This window comes from Gambusia affinis, linkage group LG22 (genome assembly GCF_019740435.1).
Source record: "Gambusia affinis linkage group LG22, SWU_Gaff_1.0, whole genome shotgun sequence".
In the NCBI taxonomy this organism is placed as follows: domain Eukaryota; kingdom Metazoa; phylum Chordata; class Actinopteri; order Cyprinodontiformes; family Poeciliidae; genus Gambusia; species Gambusia affinis.
The window spans coordinates 6,509,743-6,533,773 of NC_057889.1; the positions used below are offsets into that span (position 1 = coordinate 6,509,743).

The window sequence follows — 24,031 nt, forward strand, 5'->3', positions numbered from 1 at the left end:
TGTGTGCCCCCCACCGCCCCTGTCCTTCTCCAAACATTGACAACGCTCCCAACACCTCACCCACACATCATTCATTTTCGGGTACGATTGATTGACAAAGTGAAAAATCAGTCACTGAGTGACTCATTCTGGCTCTGCAGAACTTCTGACTTTTTCTTGAGACGTGAGCTTTTAGTCCGCGGGTGTGCGTGGCTGCTTTGCATCAGATGGTCAGTATAAAAAATAAAACATAAAAACCCTCTACAACGCGTCAGGGCAGATGCACCTGGATTTCAACCCAACAATAAGCAGAAAAACAAGCCCCGCGTCACAAGCTCGGTTCGTGCATAAACAAACACTCCGCCTGTCTTCGTACTTCTGAGCCCCTATTTTCTTACCTTTTTCAGAGCTGACATCCTCCGCCTCAGAGAAGGTCACTTCTTCTTCTTTAATCGTAAACGGGCGATTAACGAGGGAACGGCGATCATGTCCCCTGGAACGCGTAAAGACATTCATGTTGGTTAGAGGGCTGTGCAGCAGTGCGGCCGTAGATTCCCATGATGGTAAAAATTATGAAGGCGGTTGGTGTGCGCTTCCCTGTCCGACGCAACTCTCGACGCAACGGCAGACTTCATGCCTTGGAGAGATGACTTACAAAACACTGATGTTTTGGTCAATAAGAGCTCTGCTGCTGGTCTGCCGAACCTGCATCAGACGCCATTTTTACAAAGTCTGCGCCTATACTGGCCAAATATTGATCTGCCGTCAACAGATTTAATGTTACACCAAAGTTCTCACCTGAAGCAAGGAAACAATTTGACAGTAGGGATTATTTTTTATTTTATTTCAATTTTTTTTTTTCTGATAATAGCGTAATTGACGTGAAAGCAAAAGCACACACACGATATTCAGGATTTAAAGTGAAACTACTGGATAAAAAAAAAACAACAGTGTTCAAGCTGGTGCAAGTTATAGAAAAAATCTGAAGAAAATAAAACTGAATTCGAGAGTTAGATTATTTTCAGATTGTGCTATTTTTAATTAAGCTGCATCTGAATCGCACCTTTAAAAACCACATAATGGAAGAATCGCACATTTATCTGAACATAAGTGAATACATTAATTTATGCCCAAACTTCATTTTAGATTGACGGCTATTAATTTTTATTTTTATGTCAGTAAAATATAACTGACTGAAATACTTCACCCTATATTGCATATGTACCTTTTACGAAGTAATCATACAAGCTCAGCTGCTTATTTTCATGAATTCAATCAATGGAAGCCCATTTTTGCCACTCTGAAAAGAAAAATCTCAATTAATTATGATGCTATCTCATAGTTAATTATAAGACAGTAATTATTAATTTGCCATCGGATTGGTGAAAATAGGCTTCCATATCCAGGAAGACCTTGCTAGTAATGGTCGGACTTGTATTTGGTGTTGTACCAAGAAAATATACCCCACACATGTGCAAGAGTATAGAAAAGTAGCCTCTGTATTTTTGCAAAAGCAAAAATACAGAGGCTTTCTTTTTAGATATTTCTTTATTCAAATAAAGTGTTCATCTGTCTATTTTGCTAGCTAGCCTTCCCCTTATTTCATATTCTTAGCTATAACATTTCCTGAGTTTAAGATTCATCAAGTTCTGTTTCTCTTAGCTTGTTTCTTAGTTATGTAGAAGAATAAATTAGTATTTTAAGAAGCTTCGTGACCATGTTTATGGTAATAGAAAGTGAGTGGGATTAAAGTGAGAAGACAATGCAGAGAGGTGTTTAGGTCACTGAGGAATCATGCGAATGCAGAGCTTAAAGCAGCCCAGAGCTGAAAACAGTTGCATATCTTTATTCAGAGAAATCATGCTGCATAGATCAGGAGATTTTTACTCAGCGGTTCACATTCTGAATCATCCCTAATTAACAGCATTGCCACGAAATAAACACAAGGCTTGGGTTACCTCAGGCTGTGCCAGAGTAAGATAGTACCCACAGAGATGGCCAGACTGAGACTTTTAGTCTCATTAGTGTGGCACAGATACTTTAAGATCTAGTTTTGCTTTTGCATAAGGGTTTATTAAAATATGTTGTCTCAGCCTTGACACACACAAACATTAAAATACTTTTTAAAAAGTAAGAATTTTGCATTTTTGTGATGCCTCACAGTCGAATGTTTGCGATTAAGATTTGGGTCTTCCTTGGACCTCGTATGTAAATTAGTCTGTTCCTCTTTGCAGGGCTTTGGCAACCCAAGAAATGGTTTAATAACACATTCCCAAGCTAAAGTCATTAGAGTCTTGTTGTATATAAAATTGTTCCATGCTGTTTAAACTGTAGTAATGTTTTCTTGAATTACTAGAAAAGGGTTTCTAATTTTGGGGACTCCTGTAATTAAAAAATAGAAACACAAGAGGGCGCAACAGCTGACTTAACGTGTAGTGCTCTATCCGTGGTGCTGAAAAATAAAACTTTGTAGACAAGATCTTATTACTAAGTACAGTACTGCATTAAACTAATACAGACAAAATAAAACCAAAAACAACACACAATAAAAAAATAAGAATTCAATAAGTTATAAAAGACAGAGAAAAATCTTTAAAATATTCCATCATTTTCCTTCTCCATTACTTAATATAGTCATCAGTTTACAAAATTAATTCTGAACAAAAATACATTTTAACATTTTTTGTTAATTGTCCATATTGAAAGCATACTGGAAGATGCTGAAAGAAGCCTCTGAAGACCTTAAAATGTTATCATGGGACCTACAGCAGCTTCTTACTATATTGATGTTAAAGTGCTTGGCTGTAAAATCAAAAAGAGACTGCACAAGTTTGGCTCTCATAGGACGTAACTAACACAAAAAATGTTCTCAAGTGAGATTGGTCTCAATTTGTAGACATATACCCGACAAATAACTAGATACAAATATGAGAATAACTCTACAAATATAAGAATAGTGTTACTCAACCAAAGAGCGAAACACTACTGTATATTCTGGGGGTTTAATGTCCTAACGTTTTCCTCATAGAAAAACAAAGTTATGTTTTCTTTAATGAGTAACACATAGTAAAAAAGTTGTAATTTAAGGGCAATTAAATCATTTTCTCTTCCAGATGCATAAATAAAGTGCCAAGACTTGTCACTCTTGTTTTTTTTTTCACCTGGCTACATATATGATTGGAGACAAAACAGCTACCACAAAAAGAATCACGTGGCTGCTTAGAAAAAACGTCTTCCACTCCTTCTACAAATATTCAGGCGTGTTATATTTAGTTTGCGCCTCGCCTCGCCAGGCTGCTCCCCTGTTTAAGGCTTTATTGTCGGAGCTTTCATGGCTGGATAAGCATAGTTCTGCTGATTAAAGATTACTTTGAGTGTTTCTGGTTTAAAGCTATGTGACAGGATCTGACAGAATCCACCTGCAGGCCGCGTGACAGCAGAACTTGTTCCCCGCGTGCCACCACACCTGGTTTTCACAGAAAATAATTAACCTCCATTCAGCCGATGTGACTGCTTCTTTGGGTCGCTTCCCACGTAGCATTTTTATTATCGGACGGTTGTATTTTGGTGGTGGGGGGGTTAAGCATCGCTTTAAAGTATTATCATTTTCATTCCTGTTTATGCGGTGAAAAGCTGCTGCGCAACCAGTTTCTTTCCTCTGCCCCCTTCCTATTTTGCCGCATTGGACTTAAAGACGAAGCATTGGCGTTGGATAATGTCTGAGATTGGATTCAAGTCATAGACGGAGACGAGCGTTTCTGTCTTTCTGAGTCACATGTGTTTTTACTGCTGGGATTCATTGTCCTCCGGGAATATTCGGGATACTGGACAGAGGAGAAAAGGCGGAGAGGGTGGTAGAAAAAACGCGCAGGACAGCCTGAGACTAAAGTGGACTGCTTCCAGCTGCCAGACTGAGCCGAGCAGGTACGATGAATGAAACAAACAAACAAAAAATACTTCATGCTGTGTGCAAACCGTAGCTTCACAGATTCAGCATCTGCAATGCCTTAAGCTAAATGACTGACTAAAATGCGGCACATTTTTTGAGATATGTTGACCTTAAACTTTAGTCACCATCAACCAGTTTCAGATTTTGTGTTTATATTTTGAAACATGGTTCCTAACAGTTTGGGGTTGTTTAGTTATCCCGAGCTGTCGAGCCTAGAATCTCAATTAATGTTGTTCTCTACCATTGAAAATAAACCTGCTTCGCTTCTTTTATTTTTATTGAGCTGAATATATCTCATTAAGTCCCCAGAGGGTCACAAGTGTCGTTGTCTTTTCCAGACAGTCGCGGTTTTTATTATGGCTCTCTGCCCAGGGTGATACAACTCGGGAACTAATGTAGGGCTAAAAAAAGGGGGGGAAATGATTACATCCTAAATAGGGATTATCCAGCTCTCCAGAGTGCTCTGCAATTTTTAGCATCGCTGAGGCAACATATTTGAGTCCAGTGATTAATGCCTCATCAGAATCCCGTCAGGTTTGGCAAAGGCTGAGAAGGGATGCATCTGAAAGTTGCTGGGCAGTAGTTCTTGAAGACTCCTGTCCTAAATTATTGTGCACCATGAGCACTGCAAGAAAGTCTTATCTAAAGCTGAAGTTGGTGACTGTTCAATTGAAACCTTCTTTAAAAAATTTTAGGGGTTTCATTTAAAATCAAATATTTGGAGCTTCATTTTTATTTATTTTCTGGAGATGTTTTGCTGTGAGTCGTTCTCAGTAAATTGTACGTTAATTCTTATGTCCAAGCTACAGCAAGGCTTCATAAGACACCTGGGACAGTAGAGGGCAGTGTTTGATACACTGTGCCGATACCCAGTCAGGTTGAATGATGGGTAACCACAATGACAAGGACAGCTACAGCCCTACAAATACAGGTATGTATTTTTTTTCTTGATAGCAGTATTTGTGGTTGGACAGCTAGTGATATAACACGCATTAGAAATCCACAAAGGTATTAATCAAAGAGCTTAAACAAGCAAAGTAAATGAAAAGTATTTCTGATGCATTTGATGAATAGATTTTATTTTAATCATGAAGTTGACTGCCGTGCCGGAAGCCCATTGAAAGGCTGTTTTCATCGTTTTAAACTGCGTGATTGTAAGCGTATAAGGGAATAAAAGTACCAATAGATATTTCGTTCCATATAACACAGTAGGAGTGTAACCGGTAAACATTTTATGGATGCAAACTCGACTAAAAACCCACCTGTTTAGGATTGCATTTGAAACGTAATCAATTACAAATTTATTGACGGAACCTGACTTAATGTTGTGTTTTGATTGTTGGTTCTATGTTGCATTGTGTTTCTGTGTTTGATATGATGTAAAGCACTTTGAAATGCCTTGATGCTGAAATGTGCTATACAAATAAAATTTTATTGATTGATTGACTGGTTCTGAACTATGTGGCATCTCCATACAAAGGTTTTGCTAGTTTTTAATCAAGACCTTCTTATGAATGCAGATGTCTGCTTTTTATTTAAGGCCATTGTATTACTCATTGGTCTAAATTTGGGAATTGAGTGGACAGTGACTAAACCTAGGCTAAAATATTGCACAATATTCAGCCAGTTGCATGGAATGGTTACAAAATTAAGGGAGTAAGACGAATGATTCTGGGTTCTTGGCAAAACTGGGTTGAGTAACGTGCCTTTAATTCTGGCTTGTCATTTAAAAAAAGGTTGTTTTTTATCATTTTTTTTATTTTCTTTCAGGCTGCTTGTGGTTGAGGTAAAACACCAAGTTGCATCATTTCACATACACTATTTATAGACTGTTTTTTTTCTCCTTACCTTTTTGTTCCATCTGTGTAAGAGTAGAAAATTCTGATTTGCATAGAGATCAAAACCAGATATTTTCATTTTGACCTGATTTAGCGGCCCAGCAGGTATCTTAAAACATTAGACTCTATTACACTTGTGCTTGCTGCTCTGCTGGATTTCCGTTTTATACATTCAGGATGTATATAAAAAATGTGCAAAGGAACATTTCTAGACATTTAATAATACTAAATTGGGAAATTCCACATCCGTATTGCAAAACCTCGCCTGTGGCTTCTTTTTCCACAGATGCTTTGTTCTTTATTGCAAATCAGCCCAGCTGTCATTTTGTTTAATTAGCACAAAATGGTGCCTCTTTACCTTTGAGATCTTGTCTCCAGTCAAGAATGGTTGAGTGGCAGCTCACTGTTGCATCCCTCACTTACATCTGTTTAAGGTTCCTTGGCTTGCCTTTCTTTCTTAGCTGTCAATATGCTGGAAGTTTGCTCCAGCTGTAGGAGGAGAATAGCACTCCTGCAGTTACTCGGCAGACTACAGTATGTCATACTGCTCCCAGGGAAAAGATGAGACTGCAGAATCCTGCAAGGACAAGGAAGGAAGATGTGGGGAATAATGAGATCCCTGCAGACTGCCAAAATGTGTACCCTAGAAACCAGATAAGATGTGCATCAAACAAACCTATTAAGCTTCATCATCATATTAAACAGTTAATGATATAGAAGGATTCATGATCAAAATAACAGTGAAATAAAAAATAGTTATGAAAGGGTTTCATTTTTGTAAACAAGCAGCTTGTGATGGATGTGAATGCTTGCTATTAGCTGTAAGAGTTCTTGCTGAGGATCAGGGAGAATCTAGTATCCTTTTTCTTACCCCATGGGACAACATGTTGTTGCTGGCCAAGTTATTGGCAGGAGATGCATTTTGCTGAATCATTCAGCCCAGGACGGTAAACAGTTCGGTGGACATTGCTCTCCTCTGCATCAAGATAAAGGGAGGAGACAAAAGCTTAGCAAATTTTTGCAACCTATCAGATATTTTCAAACCTGAATGTGTTTTACTGTTTATTCTCCGTCATTAGGTTCCCCTTTAGACTTCTACCACACACCTCCTACCTCCCCCTCTGAGGCAGAGGTGACTGCCATGGCTTCACCCTCTGCAGCTTCGACTGATAAGGTGCAAACTTCATCACCAGTCGCCAGCACCACGCCCTCCACCCCCTCCCAAGCTGCAGACTGGAAACAGAAGCTCTCGGCTCCCTCGGAGTGGGCAGTGATCAACGTGGAGAGCATCAACTCAAGTGATGCAGCAGCCGGACAGGAGAAAGACGTTCCGATTGCACTGCCTTTGCCCCGAGGATCACCTTCAGAGCAGAGCTGGCAGGAGAGAGATAGCGGGATGGAGCTGCAGGCAGCAGCAGAGAGACCCGGAGAGGAGATGACCCTGGTTTTACTCAGCCTGATGGAGCATTACAGAGCTTCACTGGGCCTAACTCCCAACACTGATATTACTACAGGAGCTGTCGGTATGGGGCTAGTTTTTCTGTTTCTTTTCACAACTGATAGCTAAGACTATATTTACTGAAAACTCAAGCTAGATTAATCTTGAAGACTGAAAATTATTGCATTATTGTCATAATGTAATAATTTTGTGATTAACCGAAGAATTTATTAGACTGGTTTCTTAAAAAGAGGAAAAATAGCCTAAATGAAAAGTCATTTTTTTAATGCAGCACTAAGCAAGTATGTTTAACAAATGTGTACAAGATATAAACTGTTAACGGGGTAACAACTGCACTAATACGACCTTTACTGTACGGTAGTCGGAGAGAAAAAAAACCAACCTGTTCCTGATTAGCTTTAGAAAAAAACATCAGCAATCACCAATTTTCAGATTGCGTACTGTATTTTCAGCCTATTCCTCTGGAAGGATGAATTGGAATAATAAAGCCATTATTTTGGAAGTAACTTGATCACTGATTTAAAAGATGGTTGAAAACATTTAAGGCAGCATTGGAAAACATCATCTTTATAATGTCTAAGCCAAAGGAATATTATTAAAGGAAATTTACGTGGACACCAGCAGATTCTAAACCTGCACAATTTGAAAAGTTCCCATAGTCTGATTCTTGGAACGTGAAAAATAAGTACATTAAAAGGTATTATTCTTTTATTTTTTTACTGTAAGTCTCAAATCATTTAGATTTTCTTCACAGTTCATTGTCATGATTACGTGAAAACCTTTTGGTTTTTTGGGGGCGGGGGATTTGTATTTTTGGAATGGTCATTTCAGTATGTTAGCTGGTCAAAAAAAAAGCAAGCTTTTCAATACGAATAACCATACCTGTACTTGTCAACAAGCCACCCCTGTATCTGTTTTGGTTCAACTTGTTTTGTTCACCTTTTCAGAAATGATGAGGCGCTTAATAACTGAAAGGGATGATCTTATTGAGAAGCTGGACATGTTAAAGGAAACACTTAAGGTAAGCTTTGCTGGACCTTTTGGATACCTGCTGCCTCCATCACTCGTATGAAATATGCTCTTTCAGAATTACATTTCGGAGCACGATGGGAAAAAAAAGTCTCAAGCTTGGACACACAATTTTTTGTTTTGTCTTTTTTTTTTAGTTTCCTTTGATTTATTTTTTTACAGAGATAAATGATTAGCCTTCCATGCTTCATGAAGCAGATGCTAATCCTAGGATTTGGGCTGCAGATTGCACCTGTGTGGTACTTTGTAATATAGTCAACACCTTAGCTTTTTTTTTTTCTTCCTCAAATGTAACTTTGCAAAGTTATGCTGCTATCTTTCTCTTTAAGAATACTCATTCTCCTTGCTAACAAGACAAACTTGAGTATGCTGACTGAGAGCTTTACAGCCTGGTATACGACATGTAGCCCTTCAATAATTTTTTTTAACGAACAAATGAAAGTCTGGCTTCAAGGTGAACTTGCAGACACATTGTCTTCTGGGAAGAATCAAGGTTGCATTGGAGGTTTTGAATGTCAAACACCCCTTTTTTTTGGGAAATGGCTTAGAAATACTTCCAAGATTGATGGGAAGAATTTTTTTTTTTTTATTATTATTGCAAATGTCCTATAAATACTCAAAACAGGGCTTTAAAAAAGTGTTCAATATATGCTTCATAGTTGTTGTTTTTAAAAAGGTACTTCTAATCTGACAAACCAGACTCATCGGGACGTATATTATGTTCAATTGAATATGGCTGTAATATGCTCAGCCCTGGAAATGATTTTGAGAAATGAAAAAAAAATCTCATAGAAAACAGGAATGTTTTAAATGAGATTTGTCATAGAAGCAGAAATACCAGAAGTAACAACTCTTTATTCACTTTAAGAATATTCAACCTTAGTTTCAGATGACTGTTTGTTTTGCTCCCAGACAGAGAGGTTGGAGTGGCAGCAGTTCCAGTGGGACTTGCAGACCGCTGTGTCCGTGGCCGACAGGCTGCGACTGGAATCGGATCACTCTCTGGGTTTGCTCCAAGAGAACCATAGAGCTCTGGAGGAGCAGCTGGCTCACACTCTTAGGAGGCAGCAGGAGACCGAGCGAGCGCTGGAGAGCCTGAGGGCTGAGCACAAAGACGTTTGCTGCAAACTAAATGAAGTCATTGTGCAACGGCAGCAGGAGCAAGCAGAGCTGGATGTTCTGAGGAATGTTTGTAGGCTGAAAAATGAACTGATGGATAAAGAGGTTAGAAATGATCTTCAAAACAAAGGTGAAACAGAAATTAGAAATGGTGGCGATGGTGAAACTCATGATCCTGACAAGACGAAAGGATCAAAAGATGTTGAGCTGACTAGAAAGGGAGTAGTTGATGGTTTCATTCACACTCTGGAGAATAAGAAAGAAGTTGGACGTGGACCAAGACATCCACGGAAGATAGTGATGTTGTCCGAAAGGTCTTGGTGAGTGTATGTGATGTTTCACATTACGATCATTCACAACTGCCTCGTACAATTAAAACATAACTTTGATCTTTAGGAGCCTGTCTGGTTTTCCACTGCAAAGTGATTCTTCAAATCAGAATGAGACTTCAAAAAACACAAGCGCAACATTACCCTTATGCAAGGTATAAAATTCTCAGTGGCTGTCACCAGCAGGATTGGAATAAATTTTTAAACTGGTTTTTTTATGTTAAATTTGTTGATTCTCTCCTACAATCCATCCAGAGAGAAGAGCCAACAAAAGGGAAAAGAGCAGACCGGCTTTTGAGAAGGCAGGACAGTTGGTCTAACTTTCATACAGGTCAGAATCAATACTATTGTGTTGAGGTTTGTAACGTGACCGGTGTTGCACAGATTACATCTTGTTTCTGACACTTCATGTTGCTAGTGCATGCCACTATCTAATTATTGTTGAAAACTGTCTTGACTCAGAGCTACACAAATAACTGTGTTGCTATTTGCTATTATTAGCTATTTGCACTGGATTCTGTGCAAAATCCTGTGTGGATTTTACACAGGATGAAAGTGCAAAACCCACAAATGTTCCATTCCCTGTTTTCTACTTGAGAGAAGTTTCCTTTCTGCAGAGATTTTCCCTGAGCTCTGATTTATTTTCTCAGCTGTCAGGAGCAGGGCTCCATATAAACCTAGCTAATCAGTTTCTATGTATTTTGCTTTTGCTGTGGAATTGTTGATGCATCTTTGTCTCACAGGAAAACAAGAGGAGGATCAAACCTCAGATTCAGTGAAGTAAGCTGCAGTTCTTTTTTGTGGTGGACTGTTTTACTGTTGAGGCATTTATATAAAAGAATGAGTAATTGATCACTGAATGTCACTTTTTATGCATAGTAAAGCTTAAAGAGTTGGTGTATATGTCTGTGACTCAGTAAATCAGAATCTAAATTGTACATATATAGATAGAGATTTAGTTTTTCTACAAAAATATAGTATAGATATGTCATAGCCTTCACAATTGTAGGAAACACCAGCAGACAGTCACTGACAACATTCACAACCAAGATAAGTAATTGCTAATAAAACTGTCAAGAGTGTAATATCCCAGCATATTTATCACTTCACTATTTTGAGAAATAAGTAATTACAATAAAACTATTCTATATTGTCCTAAAAATATCTGTAATTAGCCCACATTTTTCTTTTTCATACAACTCTAGCAATTTTGCATTCATTCATGCAGTCCTTTCGTAACTTGAAACATTATAGACTACCCTAACAGATATTGAATCCAAGCAGTCCTTTGTAATAACATTACACACTTCACTATCTAAGTTCAATAACTTTTCAGTGACATTCTAATTTATTTAGAAGTCTCTGCTAATCCACTTGATGTACAATGTCATCAAAAGTAAACATTAATTTAGATATAACTAGCATGGATTTTTATTTTTCTTGTCTTGACCTCAGACCTCAGGATGGCTTCAGTGCTTTGCTGAGGCGTCATGGTGGCTCCAGGAGAAACTCTCTGCTGCGGTGGTGCCAAAGTCGTACCCAAGGTTACAAGGTTAGAGCAGAGAGTCTTGTGTGTAATACTCTACATAGTGACAGAAAATAAAATCTGTTTAGTTGTTCTGTGATGATTATAATTATTCTAGTGTGTTGGTCTGCAACAGAATATTGAGATCACCAATTTTAGTACCTGCTGGGAGGATGGGTTGGCATTCTGTGCGGTTTATCACACCTACTTGCCAACTCGTATCCCGTATGAGAGCCTCACTCCAGCTGACAAGGTAAAAAAATTACAACCTTAGACACAATGAATATTTTGTGGAAGAATGAAGCAGTCTGGTCTTTTGCCAATACTCAAACATATCAATGTGATCTAGAGCTGCACCTGCAATCTTATGAAGATGCACAAGTTTCATCAAATGGCTTTATGAGATATTACTAACGTGTTCAAAATATTGGTAAAAGCCAATGACTTCTGAATGTAAAATGTGCACAGGAAGAAAACCTTGGCCTTGCGTTCAAGACAGGAGAGAGTGTGGGAATCCCGGCCACACTGGTGAGACTTTTAAAAAATATATATTTTTCAAACGATGCATCAAATATTCTGTGCGGATATTTAAAATGTTAATCAGCTCTAAACAGCCATTTTTGGTTAGAGAAACCAAAAATGTCAGTGGTTTGTAGTGTTTTTTTTATAACAAATAATCTCATTTTTTTAAGGATAAGGTGCTCCTTAACTGCTTAATAGACTTTTTCTCTTAATATGAATCATGAATGCCTTGTAGATCACTTACTGTTTCTTAATCTGTTAAGCTCTGAAGTTTATGTGACTGCAAAGTCTTTTCCCATTAACTTTGTGACAGACAGTGGAGGAGATGCTGAAGGCAGATGGGCCAGACTGGCAGAGAGTGCTGGCATATGTCGAAAGCATTTTCCGTCACTTTGAGATGTGAAGACGGGATCCAGTGACTTGCACTCTTCCACTTTCCTTTTGTGAAGAATTGGGAGATGAACTAGTGAATCAGTGCTTTTACACACAAGGAACTCATTTGTCAGGATGTAAAATGTGTCAGAAGTGTTGAACTGGCATTTTTTCTTTTGTGTCAAATACAATATCATTCACTCAGCAGCAGGTGCTTGCTGACTCCCTGTGGAAGAAACTATACAGCATTTCGCCCATGGAGCACTTTCTTATTTTTTTACTTGCACAGCAACTACACTGGATCTGGGGAATAAGATCTAGGACGCTGAAAGAAGTGCAGCAGGATGATCACCTCTGTATTCTGTGTTCCAGTCGGTGCATAAATCAGTGCACTGGGTGCATTGATTTATGCAATGTATGCACTTCATTTACTTTAAAGAGCACTTTATTACCAGGTTAGCTATGACAATGTAGCATTTTTGGAGAAATATGTTGGCATCTAGGTCACTTTATCTTAACTATTTATTATGCACCTCTTCTCTAATCACTGTTTTCATCTATTCAGTGTGATCAGACATGTAGTACAATTTTTATGCTAGAAATTAGGTTTTTACCATGAACACTCCTACCACTGTCTGAAATGTAAATGTACCTCTTTGCTTTTTTAAAATGTGATTATGATTTTAATGCATTAATAAAGTATCTATCACAGCTTTTTATCCCCTTTGTATGAGTAACACAAATACAGAAAAAACATTTATTTTTACTGAAAAACAAATGACATTATGTATATAAAAAAGATGGCATTAAAGTAAATGTCTCAGTGGAAGAAATTGGTTGTAGTGTCACATGTAACAAATAAATACAATGCAAAAAATAAATCAAGGATTTGCAAGAATGCTTTCAATACAACCATATTTTTTTAAAGAAACATTAGTGGTATAAATCTTAGACCTAACATCAAAAACAGGATTTTAAATAGATGATACAGAGAAGCAAAGCATGGAAATAAAGCACTCTTGCATTTGACCTGGTCAAAAATAAATCTCATGAAGCTGGAATGGCGCCTCCTATAGGTGGTGTTGACAACGGTGGCAGGAGGAGAGCCTTCAGCTTTGCAGACATGGCTGCTATTTCTGGGTCCTGGGTTTCATACATCTTCACCAGTCTGGCAAATTTAAGGACCCCTGTGAGGGATGCAGCAGATTGAAGCGAGTCACATTTATGCAAAACATCCTTCCATCTGTGAGACATTTATTATCATGTCAGTAGAGCAGTGTGAGATTCCAATGCAGAGTGCACTAATGTGTTTCTAAATGTATTCTAATGTATAAAAATGTCCCTTCAAAGTTAATTGTTTATATATTCATTTAATCACATAGCGTTCACTAGTTTTGTATAAACTTTGGAAAACTTGAAAGTACATTTTAAAAAAAAAGGCAAGTCTACACCATTTTCCAAATTATTATGCAAATGATATTTTCTCAGATTTTCTTAAATGGTCAATGCAAATGATGGTCAGTATAATTTTCAAGTCATGAACTATTACAGTATAAATAAAATTTTACTGAACAAAGCTCTCCGTGAGAAATTTTTTTTTCAAAGATGATATGTAATAATATTCTTTCTCTTTCCCATATTGCTTGAAACTTGTGGCCTGCTTAATAATGTGGAACATCCTTCTTAAGTAGATTTCCTTTAATTGAGCTCATCAGACAAACTAATCAACCCAGCTCTCTGAAATTAATTATAGTGATTCAAAGATCCCTGAGACATATTATCTATAAATTTAATAGCACAACAAAAAAAATTACCTTTATGACACTTAAATCCAATTTGCATTATAATTTGGAACACGGTGTAGGATACTGGAACATTTTCACAAAGAGGAAGTCTGACTTTTTTTGATGAAGAACTCAACTTATCTGATAATTTAACCTTAATATATGCTATTGGTAGCTAAAATCTGTAGAGTCATCAAAATGTGGGTAGACATTCATCTAAAAAAAAAAAAAATCAAACATGGCCACAGAACAAATAGAACTGCTTATTGTTCCTTAGTTTTTGTTTCAAAAAAATTATTATATATTGTAAGACATCAACTTCACCTTCTCCTTCATTGTTGAATCCATACGCCTTGATTACTTCCTGCTGAATCTGAGTGGCCACAGGAAGCACGAGCTGCAGCATCTTCCCCATGTCGTTACAGGCGCTCTCCCGAGCCTCCTCCATTCGCGCAGCATTCTCTGGCACTGAAAAGGCCTGGATCACTTCACTCAGCACCACTGCAGAACAAAACGAGCATTTGTGGTTACTTTGCAAACTTCCCAAAGCACAAATGAATACCTCCACAACTGCCTCAATCAGTAACTACCTGACAGACTGCAATTTATATAACTACCTTATTCGATTTACTCTAAACCTCAGGCTTCAGGGTTAATTTTGTTTTCTGTCATCAGAAAAAAGCAGATGAATCAACAGTTGTGGACATGATTTTGATTAGTTAGAACTAGAGGATCATTTTGAGATGCATTATGAAAAACTAAAAAACAAAGTTAGGTTAATTAGCGACTCTAAGTTTTGCTCTGTTACCTACTATGATATGAAGGGAAAAGTGATATAAAAAGATGGGGTTAGTTGCATGTTTATGATGACATTATGATCTAAAATCATTCAATCCTGGGCCTGTTCTGCTTACTGCTTGAAATAGACAAGAGTCCAGGGTTGCAACCTTTCTGCCAGGATTAAGCAAGTGCAGGATCGGCAGCAGCAGCAGAACTATTCATTCATCTTTTATACCTGCTTATTCCTTCCAGGTTTACAGGTTGGACTTGAAAAGACTCATTCAGCTACTAAATACTAACTTGAAGGGATGGAGGGACAGGGGTTCTTTGTGCAGTCACTTATTTTATGTTACATATTTTTAATTGATTTGTTTGTTTGGGTTTTTTTGTTTTGCTTTGTTTTTTTTTAAAAAAAAAAGCCAAATTTCGTTGTTCTTGATTGATTTGCAACACAATAAAGAAGCTAAAACATCCATGGGAGTGAATACTTTCGTAAAACATGCAAACTCCATTCGAAGAGGGCATTCTGGTGACGCAGGAGCAATATTTTTTAATCATACTGTATAATTATTTCTGCAGACGATTGATTATGTTAATAAAACTTCGATCATTAGGAAGCTTAGATAATATACAGGATGAATGACTAAAGAGAGCGCTGACTGCTTATCTAGCCTCTTTTAAACAATTTTGTTTGCTACATTGGAGGAAAAAGTCGAACAAGGAGGAAAATGTTCCTTTCACCTCTGGTTTGTTCAGCGGTCAGTGTGGGTTGTTGGGCTGGAGCCGAAGCCATGATGTCTACCGTGGAAAGGGACAAAACACAATAACAACCAGGTTATGACAAATATGTTATCTCTGTTCAGAACTGGCGAACTACAAAGAGTTAAATGTAGCGTTTCTTAACCGTTCTAGTCAAGAAAACTAGACCAATGTACAAATATTATGACAAAACGCGTAAAAAGACTATGCATAAAGAATAGTGAAATCATTGGTGAATCGACATTATTTCTAAGTAATAATATTAACTCCTCTAACAGAATCCTAAGCGACGGCAACAGAAAACAACGACAAATATATATGTTCATAAGACGGAATAATCTAAAAATAAGAAACATTTAAGGTGCATGTTCTCACCACTGATGAAAACACCAGCCCTGAAAGCAAGCAGCAAACAACCCTAAGGAAATATCGTAAATTGACCTAAACCAACAAATTTACGACAGTTAGCGACAGGACCTCCGTTTTATGGTACATATCAACGTAATACGTAAATATACCTCGAAAAGCTTGCAACCTGGCGAAATCACGATTAGTTTCTGAAGTTGGAAGACAGTCAGGTGTTGGAATTAGATTTTTTTTATGCCTTTTTATTTAGCTGGTAATTCTAGGATCGAGACAAGGAGGTGTTCTTCCCAGCTTATGGTGAAGAAGCTGCTTTTCCACGTCGAACTTGGAGTTACGCATATGGAGCAGAAGCTCGCTGAGTTTAGAGCCCGAAGACAGGCGGAAAAAGGCATGAAAAAGTCCGAACCTGCTGCTCCTCAGTCCGGAGAACAGAGAGGAGGAGGGCCTGCTGTTCAGCCTGACAGAAGTCATCAACCAAAAGAGCCAGAAGCCAGTCGAGATGCAAGCAGCAGCTCTAAAAACAGGGTAAAAGATCACTATATGCAAACACATTAGCACAGTGAATATTGGTATAAATGAGAATTGTTCAAAGAATGCGACTTACTCAGTCCGAATTACAATAGATTAGTTGCATTCTAAAGGTTTCTGCAGGTGTAAGTAAATATGCAAACATTATTTTAAATCTGCCTATAAAATGCAATGACAGAATCATTCAAAAATATATGTCACATTAAAGATAGACGTAAAGATCTATTTCTTTAAAAACCTGAACCCAGGATATATGTTTCATAAATAATATCTCAATAACTTCTATGAATTCCTTGTCATTGTCTTAGTCTTCCAGTTGTATTCAGGTATACTGTTACGCAAACGTATTTACGCCTCTTAATCTTTTTGAACATATGTCTTGTTTTTTTAAATATTTTAATTGTTGCTTTGTCTAATAAACAAACAAAAATCAGTGCATAAGTGGAATGGATAGAAAATTCTACATAGTTCTAAGAACATTTACATTTGAAAACCTATAAAATGTAATTGGTATTCAACAAACCTTAGACACCTTTTGTTTCATTTTCTGTCTCAAGCCTGTTGGCAGTGATTCTATCAAAATCACATGTCTAGAGGCTGAAGTTCTTCATTTTTTTCTTTTGTTACCTGGCCCACGCTCAGTCAAGTTAAATGGAGAGGATTTGTAAATAATCAATTTTAAAGTTTCTCCACAGATCCTATTCTTTCCTCTTCACAATTCTACACTTTTACACAAGTGACCAACTTTATGTTGCTCTAGAACATAAATGGAAATCATTTTGTGTTTATGTGACTGTCTAAGAAAAACTTCAAGTTTAAAAGTGCATAACACTGTTTGTGGCACATGTGTAAACAATTAAAATAATATTCATCTTAGTATTTGTATACTACTGTACGATGTTTTCAATCAGCTTATATTCTGTAATCCTGGGAGCTGCTGACCTTCCGTCATGTGTTTTGCAGGACTGTAGGGACTGGCTGCTAGACAGTACTCTGGGAAGATGGTTTGCTTCAAGACAGCTGGTCCTCTCCAACATTATGTTGCTCAAAGTGCTGCTCTGGCTGGTTCTGGTGGGTCTTTTTGTTGAACTGCAATTCGGACTGCCTTTCTTCGTCATCTCCCTGTTCTACTGGCTCTATGAAGGACTGCGCAGCCCAGAACCTAGAAAGCCAGGAGAACTGAGTGCTTACTCTGTCTTCAACCCAGACTGTCAGCCTCTCCTTGGCTCACTCACTGCTGAGCAGCTGGAGGGGGAGATGGGCTACAGACCTCTGGCCAACAGATAAAGTGCTTGTCACTTCCATAACTGAAGGGCATAATTCAAGATCTTTCTTGTTTGGAAAAAGGATTATGAACTGTATTTCTTATATATCTATTGCACATTAAATTAACGCTGGCATACTTATTATTTTGTTCCCTTCTATGCTGCAATATTTTAGGAACCTCAGATGTAAATGCATATAAAACCTTTATCTACATTAGTCGTCTCACTGTTTGCCTTTCAAACATTAATTACCTTGATTGCTGAAACTTCCCTAAATTGGGGACTACTCTTTTTTTTTTTTTTTGGACCACAGTTTGTTTTTAGTTCTGTTTGTTTTAATTTACAATGCGTTTTATTTGCCAAGTTTGTGCTCATAAACAAGAAGTTTGACTTTGGTTCCTCTTTGGTCTCAGTGTGCAGACATTTCAATGTAAACATGTCAAATTTGGAGAAAAATATTTTTTTTTCTTTTTGTTGTTTTGTTTTGTTTTTTGCAAATATGGAAATGGACTATTTTTGTCAAAGAAGACGATGAATTATTTAAGTATTGACCTATGCACCCTGGGAAATTATGTGTCTTATCCATCAATAAATTATTCTTTTCAACATAACCGACCTTAAATAAGTCTCATACAAATGCTTAATGCTAGACCCTGACTAGGTCTGACAGTGAAGCTTTACTTCATTGTGAAGCACTTGAGATATATATTTTTTTTTATCTCAAAAAATATGAAAAGGTATGAAAAATATTTCAGTTTCCGGACTTTACTGCTTATTGCCTGATTTGGAAGATAAACTAAAAGGAATTTCTAAACTAATTGATTTTTTTATTTTATTTTGCTAATTTATACACTGCTGTCCAGAAAGTGAAAAAACAAACAAACTTCTTTTGACTTTTTTTAAGCACAGTTTAATTTTTACTGTATTTTGGTAGATTTTTTTAAAAAAAAAGAAACAAGGAATGTATTTGTCTGTCAAGACAAAATACCAATGTTGCAGTCATTTCCTGACACACACATTGTTTTCAAATGTATAAAGAACATGTAATTTAATGGCAACATTTTTTGGTTATTTCCCTGACTTCAATATTTGTCTGACCTATTTTTTGGTTGCAAACTGAGAACCCATATATATTTTCTGATAAAAATATATATATAAAAGGTAAATTTCCCAGTTCTTAAAATCTGGACCTTGTTGTGAAGTGAGGATTTTAAAATGATTCCTGTGGTGATTAAACTTCAATTTATGTTTGGCTTTAAATAATCTGTATTCAAGTCCAGATTTGAGATGTTTAGAGTTTGAAAATAAATTTTAGCCCTGATTTTAGATTTTGCAGCAGCAAAAATTAAACCTGTGCAATTCACCACACGGTGTATTGGAAGCGTATTACTATTTCATAATTTGTGGAACAAAAAGATAAAACCGAAGCTCTCAGATATTCAATGTTTAAAAAAAAACTGATGCTCGTTCTGGTCAGCATTCCTTACCAGTTGGTGGCGGTAAAGTACCGTAATGTTTGCCAGGTGTCATTAAAGACCGCAATAAGAGGAAGAAGAAGATAGTTCACTCGTATCTACTTCCGCGTTGGTCTAAAGGCAGTACATATTTACCTTTCACTTGAAATTTGCGTTACTAAAAGATTTGCAATATAATTAATTACAACAGTTAACTTTTTAAAAGCTTGTTAAAGGCCTCCCCCTGGTCTAACGTAGTTCATATTAAGCCGTCACATTGCTGGGGGAAGTACAGTTAACTGTCCGTTTCCAGTCAAAGATCTGATACATTAATAAAACTGTGGCGCGGCAACTACTTCTATTTTCTTCACCAGTAAGTAATGACCCCGTTTTCATTTAGGTATTTCTCGACGGTAAGCTAGTAACTGTCACTGATAGCTATTGAGTTTACATGGTTAACCAGTTAACTAACAGATCTAAAATCCTAGATTAACCGTCTAATCTATATATCTAAAGTTAACGAATGAAAAACAGAAATTTGTAGTGCTGTTACAAGCTCTATCATGTAACACATATTTGGTTCATTTGGTTGTATTGTTTTCATAAATGCAAACAGTATAATCCTTCATGTGGGCCTATTTGTTAGGTAATGGCCATATCTGTGTGATTAGAGATATTGCCTTCAGACAACAAGCAGTTGTATAGATACATGTTTATTAGAGCAGGATCAATGTTCAACAGAGAAAAAAATTACAAGCAGTTATGTGGTGTTTGAATAGCCCATACTTGCCAAATTTACAGACTTTTGATATGTAATAAATGTCTGTTTGTTAGATGTTAAGGTTTCTTTACCACAACCAATAACTTAACTAATATTTGTTTTATACATTTTTGCCATTACTTCTGTTATATAACTGTCTGAAGATGTATTAAAGTTTCTTTTTTCATGATAGAATATTCAAATATCAAGACTGTTCCGAATATGCCTGATCTCACTTTCCTTGCTGTTTTCTAGCGATCAACTACTGAAAAATGTCTGGTAATCCTGCTGTGGTTATGCGGCTGGTGGCGTCCGCCTATTCAGTGGCTGAAAAGGCCGGGGCCATAGTAAGGAAGGTGCTTCATAGTGGAGATCTTGGCATTGTTGAAAAGGTGTGTCTGTATTTACTTTTTAAAGTCAGATCAGTAAAAAGAAAACATGTTTTCTTTAGCAGAAATGAATTCATTTTAAGCATTTATGTTGAATATATTGTCGCACCTTTTGCACAGACAGGAGCCAACGATCTGCAGACGCTCGCGGACCGACTTGCACAGAAAAGCATCTGTGCTTCACTGTCCAGACGTTTCCCCAAGGTCACCATCATTGGAGAGGAGGTAACTGGATGTCCAGCTTCATTTAGAAAACATGCACTGATCAAACTAAATCAGCACCTCAAAATGTCTGTTAATTACCTGATTACAGGATCTTCCATGTGAGGAGGTCCAGGAGGATATGATTGAGAATGGCCAGGCAGAGGAAATCCTCCAGAAGATTTGTCCTAAAGAGTATGAAGCACTAAAAGAAGAAGAGGTAACTACAAACAAATAAATAATGAAATCCTTTTATTATTATTATTGTGCATACATTTGAAAACTTTCTCCTTAAGTGTGAACATGCTTAATTGGAATATGTTTGTGTTAATCTCAGCTAGTTGTTTGGGTTGATCCCCTTGATGGCACCAAAGAATACACTGAAGGTAAGGCATGTGTTCAAAGAATCCGTTCTCTCAACTTGCGCTTTCAGTTTTCTTAATAATATGATGCAGCAAGCAATGATAGATGGCAAATAAATAGTACCACAGCTTGCACCTAAACTTAACCTCTCAGCATGGATTTCATGTTTGTTTTTGTTGCAGATTAGTCTTTGTGCCCCAGTTTGTTGGCTGGTTTTTGGTTTTCTTTCCTTGCTCCACCATCACTTTTACAGTGTTTGTGTTCCTTCTTTTGTGCGTCTTTGGGCTTTTCTCCTATCGTCCTCTTTCTTGTCCTCTCTTTGCTATCTTCAGCCTCAAGTTGTCTCCATCTGCAAGTTGTTGACCAGGAACTACACAAAGAGTTGGACAAGACTCACAGCACAGCTATCCGTACGGCAGTGTAGACAGTGCACTTTTAATGGCCACTTCAGAATTATTTGCCAATGATAGAAAGGGTGATAGAATATATTATTTTCTTCAAATAACATTCATCCTATTCTGGACTTAGGGCTCCTGGACAATGTGACAGTTCTCATTGGCATTGCATATGGAGGCAGAGCAATTGCAGGCGTCATCAACCAGCCATTCTACAATTACCAGGTTCAAACCAAACTATAAATTATCCACAGCTTTGCTTGAAAAGACACCATCAGTAGGTTATTTTGACGGTTTTCTCTCCAGCTTGGATCAGGAGCTGCTTTAGGGAGAACAATATGGGGAGTTCTCGGATTGGGCGCCTTCGGGTTCCAGCTGCAGGAAGGTCCAGCTGATAAGCGAATTGTCACCACCACCCGTTCCCATAGCAACAAGACGGTAACAGACTGCGTGAACGCCATGGAACCTCACGACGTTATAAGAGTCGGGGGTGCTGGAAACAAGGTGAGGTGGATTTGGAGCCAAAGTGCTTTTACTACACTAATAAAACTTTTAGATGTGGGCTGTATTTTAAGCACTTCTGTTAACTGACTCCACATTTTTCAGATAATCCAGCTTATTGAAGGGAAAGCATCTGCTTATGTGTTTGCCAGTCCAGGCTGCAAGAAATGGGATACATGTGGTCCTGAGGCAATCCTACATGCCGTCGGAGGTAAAACTCTTAAAGTTTAAGGAATGAAAAAAGGTTTATCTTTCACCAGATTGACTCTCAAGGTGAAATAATATCAACTTTTCTGTTTTTCCTCATCCAGGAAAACTGACTGACATGTTTGGGAATCTTTACCATTATAATGCAGACGTAAAGCACATGAATTCTGCTGGGGTTCTTGCTACACTACGCAACCATGATTACTACGTCAGCAGAGTGCCACAGTCTGTGCTGCGAGCACTGAAGTCAGATTGAGTTCAGTCATGATGTGCCTCTGGGGTGGAGATGGTCTTGGTCTTTCTTTGTGTTTTTAATTGCTATGACACTGTTTAGTTCTTGTTATTGTTGCAATAATCTCATTCTTTTTGACAAATATCATTATTTAAATCATATATTAATTGTTATTAACAATTCAGCACACTATATAGTCTCACCAGTAAAAGCTACCCATCTAACCAATCTGGCCTTATGTGAAAAAGTAGCTGGTTCCAACAGCTGGTGGAACAGTTATAGCAAGAACTTCCGTCATATGTTTGCAGTAATTTGGCAATTTATCTTTTATATTGTGGTGAAGAAATTTTGGCCCGATAATTTTTGGAAGATAGATGAATTCATGACTCCATCAATTACACTGAGTCGTACAAGTACTGAAGAAGCAAAACGGCCCCAGATCATCACACTGACATCACCGTGTTTGACTATTGATATTTTCTGAAGTGCTTTTTGTTTTAAGCCGGACATGACGGGACACAAACCAAAACATTAAAACCAAAATGTTCTTTTTTTTCCACGTCTTTCCTCACAATATTTTTGCAAAAGTTTCTTGGGGCATTGTGATATTTTTTGATCAATGTGAAATGGATCTTAGTATTTTAGATTTAAGACTCTCCCATACAGCCCGTTTTTGTTCAGTCTCTATTTTTTTTGGACAAGTGTGGCTTAGGGGGCTTTAGGTGTTGTTGTTCTGGGTTGGATGAACAGTTGTTGGAGTAATCTTTGTAGGCTCACCACTGCTGTGGACATTCAACAGTATTCAATGTTTTCTCCATTTGTTGATAATTCCTTTCACTCTGGTTCACTGGACTTTCCTTGCCTTTGTAACCTGCTCTAGCCTGATTGATGTCAGGGACTTTGTTCTACACATCCTCTTGAATATCTGTAGATCACGGCATGTTGTATTGCTTTTTGAGATTTTTCAGTCTTTCATTTTAGAGAAATAGTTTTCTCTAAAAGTGATTTTTTGATTTTACAGGTCTGGCAATAATCAGACCTGCAAAATCTAATTACTGCTGGTGAATTTTACCACCGAAAAAAAAAAAATGCTTTTTTTCCCTCAACATAATTTCAATGGAATCTTAGCTGGACATAGAGACGATACATACTGACTTAACCCCTGTGACTGAAACTTTTTTTGCTCTAATGGCATCATTGTCTGAAAGAAATATATTTTTGTAATATGTTTTTGCTGTATTTGGTTGCAGAAAACATTCACCATCTGCTGCTTTCCAAATAAATTATAGGAACTGGACCAACATGTAGAGGAAAAAGGTTCAAAGTTAAAATATTAACATACTTAATGATTTGAATCTAACATTTTAATAAACAGCAAAGTTATAAAAGGTGTCAAAATTAACTTCTTAAAACTTGCAAATATTTGATTGTTGCCTTTTTTGTAAATATGAATCCAAAGTTTTTGTGAGAATTTATCAGTTTATGAGCCTTTTATGACACCTGTTTAAAATAGACAAATACCTGTTTACATTTAGGAATATATTTTGTATTTTAATCTGGTAAAAACCATTAGATATAGGAAGGTAAAACTACTAAATATAGTTAGTCAATTTTCTAACAAATTCACACACATTTTTTTTCCTCTTATTTGTCATAAATGCCAAATAAAAAAGAGATTTTAACAAAAGACTTAGTGTATTTTTTGTGTTTTCAGTCAATATAAAATATAAAGCTTAATAACATTCAAGAAAGATTTTTTTATCTGATTTGTTTTATAAATGAAAAAAGAATTTTACAGATTTATACTGTAAAAGGTTATACTGCAGCAGATTATCATGATTTTTAGCTATTCACTTACAGATCAGCTTTGCCCATTAATTTGTGTTAGTCAACACAAATATTAAATACAAAGTGATTAATATTATC

The 24,031-nt window shown here is 37.1% G+C and overlaps 5 protein-coding genes across 11 annotated transcripts in view; 3 read left to right on the top strand and 2 right to left on the bottom strand.

Annotated features, from left to right (window-relative positions):
• LOC122824907 (disks large-associated protein 2) overlaps positions 1 to 510 on the bottom strand; it is a 99,860-nt gene extending 99,350 nt beyond the window's left edge. For 2 of the 3 annotated variants that reach the window (XM_044105796.1, XM_044105795.1), the window contains exon 1: positions 378 to 510. In XM_044105796.1, the coding sequence (XP_043961731.1) occupies positions 378 to 495 (118 nt within the window). In that variant the 5' untranslated portion in view covers positions 496 to 510. The remainder of the gene's footprint in view (positions 1 to 377) is intronic. The other variant, XM_044105798.1, reaches the window with a different exon arrangement.
• Positions 511 to 3,176: 2,666 nt separating this feature from the next.
• On the top strand, positions 3,177 to 12,832 carry LOC122824909 (cytospin-A-like). 3 transcript variants are annotated; one of them, XM_044105802.1, is made up of 12 exons: positions 3,177 to 3,903; positions 4,732 to 4,859; positions 6,846 to 7,289; positions 8,173 to 8,246; positions 9,167 to 9,693; positions 9,770 to 9,857; positions 9,958 to 10,033; positions 10,446 to 10,482; positions 11,158 to 11,254; positions 11,364 to 11,480; positions 11,696 to 11,755; positions 12,063 to 12,832. In XM_044105802.1, exons 2-12 carry the CDS (start codon positions 4,811 to 4,813, stop codon positions 12,150 to 12,152), a joined length of 1,659 nt encoding a protein of 552 aa, XP_043961737.1. In that variant the 5' UTR covers positions 3,177 to 3,903; positions 4,732 to 4,810; the 3' UTR covers positions 12,153 to 12,832. The 3 variants fall into 3 exon arrangements, with proteins under 3 accessions (XP_043961737.1, XP_043961738.1, XP_043961739.1); XM_044105803.1 differs by having other exon boundaries at positions 3,213 to 3,903; positions 4,738 to 4,859; XM_044105804.1 differs by lacking the exon at positions 4,732 to 4,859 and having other exon boundaries at positions 3,213 to 3,903.
• A 32-nt stretch (positions 12,833 to 12,864) lies between these two features.
• grcc10 (gene rich cluster, C10 gene) lies at positions 12,865 to 16,097 on the bottom strand. Of its 2 annotated transcripts, none has more exons than XM_044105807.1 (4): positions 15,963 to 16,097; positions 15,427 to 15,483; positions 14,230 to 14,406; positions 12,865 to 13,308 (listed from the first exon to the last, which is right to left on the bottom strand). In XM_044105807.1, the coding sequence occupies exons 2-4, from the start codon at positions 15,476 to 15,478 to the stop codon at positions 13,169 to 13,171; spliced, it is 369 nt and encodes a 122-aa protein (XP_043961742.1). In that variant the 5' UTR covers positions 15,479 to 15,483; positions 15,963 to 16,097; the 3' UTR covers positions 12,865 to 13,168. The 2 variants fall into 2 exon arrangements, with proteins under 2 accessions (XP_043961742.1, XP_043961741.1); XM_044105806.1 differs by lacking the exon at positions 15,963 to 16,097 and adding an exon at positions 15,820 to 15,892.
• saysd1 (SAYSVFN motif domain containing 1) lies at positions 15,931 to 18,211 on the top strand. The gene is made up of 2 exons (XM_044105805.1): positions 15,931 to 16,335; positions 17,302 to 18,211. The coding sequence occupies exons 1-2, from the start codon at positions 16,045 to 16,047 to the stop codon at positions 17,623 to 17,625; spliced, it is 615 nt and encodes a 204-aa protein (XP_043961740.1). The 5' UTR covers positions 15,931 to 16,044; the 3' UTR covers positions 17,626 to 18,211.
• An 897-nt stretch (positions 18,212 to 19,108) lies between these two features.
• bpnt1 (bisphosphate nucleotidase 1) lies at positions 19,109 to 23,787 on the top strand. Of its 2 annotated transcripts, XM_044105808.1 has the most exons (10): positions 19,109 to 19,430; positions 20,073 to 20,209; positions 20,327 to 20,431; positions 20,520 to 20,627; positions 20,745 to 20,793; positions 21,103 to 21,180; positions 21,299 to 21,390; positions 21,472 to 21,669; positions 21,772 to 21,877; positions 21,978 to 23,787. In XM_044105808.1, the coding sequence occupies exons 2-10, from the start codon at positions 20,090 to 20,092 to the stop codon at positions 22,127 to 22,129; spliced, it is 1,008 nt and encodes a 335-aa protein (XP_043961743.1). In that variant the 5' UTR covers positions 19,109 to 19,430; positions 20,073 to 20,089; the 3' UTR covers positions 22,130 to 23,787. The 2 variants fall into 2 exon arrangements, with proteins under 2 accessions (XP_043961743.1, XP_043961744.1); XM_044105809.1 differs by lacking the exon at positions 21,103 to 21,180 and having other exon boundaries at positions 19,111 to 19,430.
• The last annotated feature ends 244 nt before the right edge of the window (positions 23,788 to 24,031 follow it).